Source organism: Mustela lutreola, chromosome 14 (genome assembly GCF_030435805.1).
Source record: "Mustela lutreola isolate mMusLut2 chromosome 14, mMusLut2.pri, whole genome shotgun sequence".
Classification (NCBI taxonomy): Eukaryota; Metazoa; Chordata; class Mammalia; order Carnivora; family Mustelidae; genus Mustela; species Mustela lutreola.
The window spans coordinates 68,583,642-68,592,723 of NC_081303.1; the positions used below are offsets into that span (position 1 = coordinate 68,583,642).

Sequence of the window (9,082 nt, forward strand, 5' to 3'; positions counted from 1 at the left end):
GATAAAAATGATAAAAAGAGTTTGATGTTTGTACCAGCCATGGGTCAAAACACCTCAGTCAGTTGGTTACATAGATGATTTGTACATGCAGCCTGATACTGGAACTGGGACTTAAACACAGACCATTGACTTTACACCTTGAGTTTGTTCTACTCTATTGAACTGCTTCCTCTCCCCAATACCAAATAATTCACCTTGTCTTCTATAAGGACGGAAATGACAGGAGCAGAAAAATGTATTAGTTAACTTTATGATGCTTTTATTTTCAGAACCTCTTTAAAATGACCACCTCCTCCAGCTTGTTTAATCAGAGTTTAAGCCATGTACTTGACGTGACTAGATAAGATTCAAAACGGATGGGTTTTGGGATGGAGACACTGTCCCATTGTGCCAATCAACTTAATAAATGCAGTTATCCTCATCAGCCAGGTCCAGCGGCCAGCAAGGCTGTGCAGTGTGCTGAGTCAGACCCAGCACATCTAATAAAAGGGATTGAAAAATAGTGCTTGATGCTGCTCTAGCTCGCATGAGTAAATTGTGAAGACATTCCATATATTAGAGGAACCGTCCATTTCCATAATCGGATAGGAGCATCTCCATTGATTCCGCCCCACACCCCCACCCCGCTCTGAGGATGGAAACTTGCTTTGGGTCCTCAGGAACAGCTCATCTGGGGCTCGAAGGAGTTGACAGCAGGCAATGCACTAAAACCCTTTTACCCTAAACCTGACAAGACTTTCTGCTATGTTATCTCTCTGACTTTTCTGGTTTCTTTAACGACATCCGTTGCATCGGTAGAGAACGACAAGATCCACTCTCTCTTGTGAACTACATACTTGTATTTCCATAGTGTTTTCCATTTCTAGACTTGCTAGTAATTGATCAGTCTTCAGTAGTGAGCTCATGCCTACTAGGGAGGTCTAGACCCTCCCTCACCTAACAGTCTCATGGGTACAACCGAGTGAACTGAAAATGTGTTACCTTTCACAGCATCCCTCAACGTCTTTGCCATTCTCCCAGCCACATCCTCAGTCCCTCAGACGGGAACCGACGTCCGTCACCTGATCCTATATTGTTGCATATGTTCTTTCCTGTCTGCCTCGTAGACACTGAGCTATTTCATATTTTACACTTCCATTTCTCTGATCTGGACTATTGTAATGGTCAGCACTCAACACTCTGATCTGGACCGTTGCTACAGCCTCCTAAGTCATTCTACTTTCTTGAACATTCAACAACATTCAAGAAATTTATTCACTGAACATGATAAGCTCTGGAGACATGTTGTGAATGTGACACAGCCCCTGTCCCCAGGTCACTTGCAGTCTAATAGGATAGAGCCCACGTGGAAAGATCCGTAAAGGATCCATTCAAATGAGGAAGTCATCAAAGGGACCCCGAAGTCATTCTCAAAAGAAAAATCAGGCTGATCGTCAAGAGCAGCTAATGTCCTCCTCCTCTAAGGGGCATGTGGGTGGCTCTGTGGGTTGAGTTTCTGGGTCTTGATTTCAGCTTGGGTCAAGATCTTATGATCTCAGGGGTTGTGGAATTGAGCCCTGCGTCAGCCTCCATGCTTAGCAGGGAGTCTACTTGAAGAAGCAGATCCTCTGCTCATCCCCTGACTCTCTCTCTCTCTCTTTCTCAAGTAAATAAATAAATCTTTATAAGAAATAAAAGATCCTCGGCTCGAGTCACGTGCCAGCCAAAGATGGCTGCGTTCAGGGTAGGAGAGCAAAAGTTGGAGTGAGCTCCCAGCGTGGCCTGCAGAGGACCGGTGCAGGCACCGAATGCTGTGAGGAGAGCATAAGTGCAAGGATCAAGAAACTACTGGGCTATTAGATGAAGAACATGTTGGACATGCAAAGCCTAAAATATTTACTTTGTGGCCCTTCAGAGAAATTTTGCTAATTCCTATTTCAGGGTATACCTATATATATTATTGAAAAATATTTTAAGGCTCAAGATGGAAAATCATGAACCACATGATACTGTCAAGGAAAACTTAATCTTCAATATCATAACCAGAAAAATTAACCAACTCCCAGAAGCAGAAAGGAATCTGCTCGAACATGGCTCAGCATATGTTGGACTTAACGCTGGTCTCTGTGGTCTAATAGCAAATAGTCTTTTTCGACGCGTCTTAAATGTGACCCAGGCTCGTATAGCTGCTGGCTTACCAATGTCAGTGATCCCATTTTTGACTGCAGACTTATCTTACAGAGGTTTTGTAAGTTTACCTTTGATTACAGGTGATTTGAATTGTGAAACCTGTACCATAACACGGGGTGGACTGGTTGGTCTTGTTCTGGGTGGTCTGTACCCTATTATCTTGGCTATACCTGTGAATGGTGGCTTAGCAGCCAGGTATGAGTCAGCCCCGCTACCAGAGAAAGGAAACATCTTAACTTACTGGACTAGAGTTTCTAAGCCTATCTTTAGAAAGATGTTATTTCCCATTTTGCTCCAGACTATGTTCGCAGGATACCTTGGATCTAAACAATATAAACTATTTATAAAGGCCCTTCAGTTACCTGAACCTGGCCTAGAAATTCAGTGACTGTTAAAACAAATGTGTACACAAAAATAAAATTATAATGTTTGAAAAAAAAAAAAAGAAAGAAAGAAAAGATCCTCATCGTATAAAGAAAATAACATTGATCAAAGTCAAAGAATGAGGCAAGAGCAGAACGGAAAGGAAGCGGTAGGTGGAACTGGCAGCTCCCAGGGCTGAGAGCAGAACCGGTGAGGTGCTCGGATCACGTGGGAGTGAGCCTCCCGGGACTGAATCTGTGAGCAGCGCAGATTTTCAGCGAGACCATGGGATCCCTGCCTGGACCAGAGGCAGGAATAGGAATAGTGACTTTAAAAATATTTTCAGGCTGGATAGTTTTAGCAGGTTATTATAATTATTATTAACTTTTCATGTGGACCAAGATTTTATAAAGCTTTAGAATTATTAGTAGCCAGCATGATCTTTAAGTAATAATCATTAGAAGGGAACGTTAAATAAGCATAGCAGCTTCCTTTTAATTAGGATATCACTTTACCATAGGTTTTGTTATAGTTGGTAAATTAAGCATAGGATAATATAATTCAAATAAAGCAATTTTCTTCACAATTAAGTAAAAAGCCTGTCACATAGGTATTCTTGTTGATCTCCCCCCATATATCCTGTTATAAAATCTGGTTGGGAAAAGTGGGGTTACGTGACTTCCTACCTCAAAGGTTTAGTGGGGTGTGTTACACCACGGCATCTAAACATTGCTTAACAATCTATAAAATCCAGGCCCCCCACAAGTCCCGTGGTTAGTTAGAACCTCCACTTAAAGCACAACGTCTCAGGAGGGGCAGTTCACGTGACAGACATCCCAGATCTGCGTATTTATCGTGGCAGGTTTCTGGTTCCGTGACACAGGAAGATGTATCTGTTTCTAATGCACCTAAAGGCCATGTGGACTAGCCGGTCCTGCCCACAAGTTGTACTGAATCAAGGCAGGGCCAAGGTCCCCGGGGCCTTCCAGATGAGAACAATGGAAGTTAGCTCTGTTTTGTCTGTGAGAGTTCAAAGTTCTTGATGCTCCAGAGGGCGGTGCTGTTTGTTGTTGGTAATGACAAGACGGACTTTGTCCGTGAGAAAACTCATCAGCCGCACTTAGTGGGTAGCATCTAAGTTATGCACTTAATAATAATAGTTATGCATTTATTAAACACTTTATGTGTGCCAGACACCATACAAAACACCTATCAATTATGTTCTTATAACTCCATGAGGCTAAGTCACATTATCATCCTCATTTTACAAATGAGGAAATTGGAACTTGAGTAAAAAACTTAACAAAGATCAATTAAAACTAGCAAGTGGTCTGCCAGGGGGTGTCTGGCTTGAGAACCCATGCAGATGCCTCATGGATTGGAACCACCAAGCAAGTCAACTGGACTGCCAGATAGTTGATTTGATCCCAGGCTTAGTAAGGCTTGAACTGGTAGGCGTTAACAGTGACCAGGATGAACATATCTCATTATCAGAACCATAATAATGAATCTGGCCCATCTTTCAATCACGTGATTAGTTTCTTTGTATAGTGAAAAATAACTATCATAAAAACAGTAAGCAGTGATAAAAACAATGACTCTGAATAGAACTGATAAAATTGTTTTGAGAACTTCTTTGAATTTCTTTTTATTCTGTAACATTGTTTCCTCTGGTGAGAAAGATTGGTGCCATTATAAAATAGTCCCAGTTTAAAAACACGTAATTTTTAGGGCGCCTGGGTGGCTCAGTGGATTAAGCTGCTGCCTTCGGCTCAGGTCATGATCTCAGGGTCCTGGGATCGAGTCCCGAATCGGGCTCTCTGCTCAGCAGGGAACCTGCTTCCCTCTCTCTCTCTCTCTACTGTGATCTCTCTCTGTCAAATAAATAAATAAAATCTTTTTTAAAAAAGCGTAATTTTTATAACTATAATACTATGAAACAGTGTAGCATGGTAAAAAAAAATGTAAACAGCAGTCAGAATACAGATTTTGTTTAAGATTTTTTTTTTAAGATTTGTTTATTTATTTGACAGAGAGAGAGAGAGCACAAGCATGGGGAGCAACACGGAGAGGGAGAGGGAGAAGCAGGCTCCCCACTGAGCAGGGAGCCTGACCTGGGACTTGATCCCAGGACCCTGGGACCATGATGTGACCTGAAGTCAGATGCTTAACCGACTGAGCCACCCAGGTGCCCCAGAATGTAGAGCATTTATAGAAAATCAAGGTCAGACTAACACTCAAAATCTCTGTGTCTTAATATGTAAATGGTTTGCCCTGTTAATAGACTCCACTGTAAACTTGGGTCTCACAGTTTCTTGAATCCTATAGAAGTATATTTATTTTCTTTTTTAAAGATTTTATTTATTTGTGAGAGAGAGAGACAGAGAGAGAGCACATGAAGACTGAGAGAGAGAGTGTGTGTGTGTGTGAGAGAGAGAGAGAGTGTTTGTGAGAGAGAGAGAGAGAGAGCATCAGCAGGGGGAGAAGCAGAAGGAGAAGCAGACTTGCCTTTGAGCGGGAGCCCTGAGTGGGACTCGATCTCAGGACACTGAAATCATGACCTGAGCTGAAGGCAGACACTTAACAGACTGAGCCACCCAGACACCACTTGAATCTTATAGATTAGACGACAATAAAGTCTATTGTTTCAGTTTTAAACCAATACATACAAATACATGCAAAATGTATACAAATTTTTTACTCTTTCTTCAGGTGTAGTTTTTAAAATAATATTTATGGGCTATTTTTTTCTATCTCCAGATTTTTTTTGCTTCCTGCCATCTAGGAGGATCTATCTATTGCGTGCGGGGCCCTCGTGACTGGAAGATGAGTAAGACGAGTAAGACTGCCGGTAAGACTTTAATCCAGGTGATGACTCAGAGCGTTACTACATCAGCAAAAACCACTGATCCGTAGAGCTGGGGGGAAACAATGTTCTGATCCGTGCTCTGTCACTCACTTCTTCTTTGAGAGGTAAATCGCCACACCCGTATTTCCCACTCTCTTAGATTTCTTACTTACAAAATGAAGGGCTTGAGCAAAATCAGTTTTGCTTTTATTCTTAACAATGTGTCTTGGGAAGGAAAAAAAAGTCCAACAATAACAAGGGAGTTAAATTTACCTGAAATCCCACCACTGTTGATAATTTTGGTGACCATCTTTCTATACAACTTTTTGCATGTCCGCACGGCAGACATGCAATTTTACATAAATGCGATTGTAGCTGGTGTTTCTAACACAAACCCAATACTTTGGTGTTTTCCCCTTTATTTTCCTTTCTTCCATGGTGCACAATAATCAACATTAACAACAGGAACGACCCTCTAACTTTCATGAGGCTTTTATAACAACATACATCTATGACAAAATATATCTATATGGAGGACATACATGACATTATGAAATTTGGTGTTGTTAAAATATACCTGTTTTCAAATAAAAATACTTGCTGATAATTTCTCTAAGCTTCCTGGCATGGGACTACCTTAATCACTTTAATGACTGAATAACCTGCCATCATTAGGGTAGGCTACAGTTCCATTTCCCCATCGATGAGCATTTATTTGTCTTCAGTTTTAGCAACAGAAAACACTGCAATAAACATCCGTGTGAGTTCTTGTGCTTTTATTCCTGTGGGATAAATCCCCAGGAATGAGATTGCTGCATCACAGAATAAGGATATTGTCAGAACTTCTAAAAATAGTGTAATAATTTAATTCCACCGGCAACACTGAAGAGTACTTTCTGCCTGGTAGTCTAGCCAACTCATTTACATTTTTGCCAATGTGAAGGGTATAAAGTTGTTTTAATTTGCGTTCTTATGATTGCTAATGAGCTTGAGCATTTTTTCTACTGTTTGTTGGTTGCTTCAACTTGTTCTTCGTAACTATTATTTTTCCAGGGGAAACACAAAGTTCCTCATGTTCCTTGAGATAATCATGAGAAAAGAAAGAGTGACCAAGGTGGTAAGGCTTCAGGTCCCCCTGCCTTTTCAACAATAACAGATTATTTATAGGATTCCTTATGGGACTTGATACAGAATTCATTTGAGAAGTACTAGACTAGATGCTTGTTAGTGTTCCTTCCCTGAGATTTTAAAATAATCTTGTTTATGATTTTTTAAATTTTAACACCATCACTATCACCATCCCATCTAGATGTTAAGCTAATATCACCAGAATCTCCTTCTGATACTGTGCGTATGTCATCGAATCACACTGAGACCATAGTTTTTATGAAAATGATATGAATGAGAATCATCTAGAGAATTTGTTAAAAATGTAGATACTCAGATGCCAATGCTAGAGGTTGACTCAGAAATTGCTGGGGTAGAGTTCACAAGTCTCTGTGTTCACAAGGACTTGAGGAGGTTGTTGCACAGATTGCCTGACAACCACACATTGGCTGTAAGTGAGCATTCACTTAGTGAGTGTTCGACACATGCTTGGTGATTAATAGATTTCCCTAAGCCAGCCCTGGATGCTCCCTAGGTCTATGTACTTTAGTAAAGCTACAGAAGTATCAGCACTAAAAAGTTTATTTAAGAGTTTAGGCTCGAGGATACTTTGACCTTTGAGGTCCAGCTAGCCTCTTCCAAAACGGGAGAAAGTCTTCACTTTTTATGGGCAGGTGGGAAGGTCAGACAGAACAAACACAGGTTCTCCTGGTCTATTAGGAGTCGCCCCAGAGAGCCTGTAATGTGGTCCTATTTCTTGCCTCTGATCCAGGTCCATACACCGTCACTAGCCAGAGAAGGGGGCTATACAAACATGTCCCAGTTCTGGGTCCGGAAAGCGAAAATTAATTTCAATAAAACCATTCCAAAGGAAACACCAAGAAAGGGAGTCGTATAAAGCTTTATTTCTAAGTAGAAGTATAGTGAAGAAAGAAACTTCCACTCTGATCAGATGGGGGCCGCTCAGTCTTACATTCTTGCCTCTAATCCTATCTGCATCCCAATCACCCTGATTTACTCTGTCACTGGGTGATGGTACAAAGGGAAAGATTGCAGATCTAATTAGCATAATATAGATAAGCAAATGAGGCCCTAATCAATTATGGTTCACACTTGCTTTCATCACTCGTGCCAACAGTAGGCAAATTCACTGACAGTTCAAATGCGACATTTTTAGAAGCCATCAGTAAATCAATAACAAGTGACAGTAATTTAGATGCACACTTCGTTCTGCCTCCATTTCTGTCCAGGAGATGCAGCCTCACAACCCAGAGACACCTGAGCTCAGCAGTCAGAGCCTTTCACCACTCAAATCACACGCGTGGGCCAGTTCTGTGCACTTGGCTCTTGGCACCAGAAGCGAGCTACGACAACGTGCTTGAAGGTTATGGTAGGTGTGGCGACTGGAAGCTTTTCTTCAGTTTGTATCAGATTTTTGAAAGAATCCTGATCCACATATTTATGACAGGCAATATCATTAAAATAGTACATGCCCTGGGACAGCAGACCCAAATTCTGACCCCGGGTCTACCACCCACTTCTGTTATAACCTGGGGGACAATAACTTGCTCCATCTGGTTTGCAACTATTCCATCTGCTGAATGGGGGAAAATGTTAATACGTACCCTTATTTCCCTCCCAAGGCTGGGTTGGGGACGAAATAAAATGTCGATAGTGAACATGCTTTTCATAAATATAAGGCTATCGTTAGGGCTTCGGCAGAACAGAGCTTTACCTTTCAAAGTAAAGAGAAATGGTCTGTTCTCTTTTCTGACATTTATGGTCATTTTATTTTATTCCTATGGTATTCATGTCAAAAATTCCCCCTTAATATGGCTCTCATAAAAAGGCAGAACAGGAATCTTAAAGTTCAAATTCAGTGTAGTGAAATAAAATCGGAGAAAGCCAGAGCTGGAAAGGACCTCACAGGTCACCATCCACACCATCACCATCACTGGCATCCCTTATATTTTTGCACGTCCTCACACTTAATGTAGGGCCCTCGAACACCAGGCTTGGCTCTGGCTTCATGCTTCAGGAGGAACATTGAACAGCCACAGGTCCATCAGATATCGGTGATGATGGAGAGTTGGGCACTCCACTTAAAAATTTTCTTTCCAGGGGCGCCTGGGTGACTCAGTGGGTTAAGCCTCTGCCTTTGGGTCAGGTCATGATCTCAGGGTCCTGGGATGGAGCCCTGTGTGGCGCTCTCTGCTCAGCAGGGAGCCTGACTTCCGCCCACCGCCGCCTGCCTCTCTGCCTACTAGTAACCTCTCTCTTTCTGTCAAATAAATAAGTAAATACAATCTTTTTAAAAAAGTCTTCTTCCTTACTGGCATTCAGCTGCCCACTCCTTTGGGGTTATCCCCATGCACCAGTTCTAAATCCAATAAGCAAGGGCCATTCCACTTGCATCTCTCCACATTTTCCACAGGTCATTGTCTCCGAAATTTACACTCACTAGAACCACAGCATCCCTTTTAGTTTGTGTGGTTAGTCTCATTATAACGTGCACCTAATGAATCCGTATTTCCTATAGCTCACTGCTCCTCATTTTTACTGTGTGTAAATTCATCCTTAAATATTTCATTCTAG

The 9,082-nt window shown here is 41.6% G+C and overlaps 1 protein-coding gene across 1 annotated transcript; it reads left to right on the plus strand.

The window, feature by feature from the left end:
• Positions 1 to 1,925: 1,925 nt before the first annotated feature.
• On the plus strand, positions 1,926 to 2,608 carry LOC131814604 (transmembrane protein 126A-like). Its single transcript, XM_059145664.1, has one exon. It carries the CDS (start codon positions 1,964 to 1,966, stop codon positions 2,555 to 2,557), a length of 594 nt encoding a protein of 197 aa, XP_059001647.1. The 5' UTR covers positions 1,926 to 1,963; the 3' UTR covers positions 2,558 to 2,608.
• The last annotated feature ends 6,474 nt before the right edge of the window (positions 2,609 to 9,082 follow it).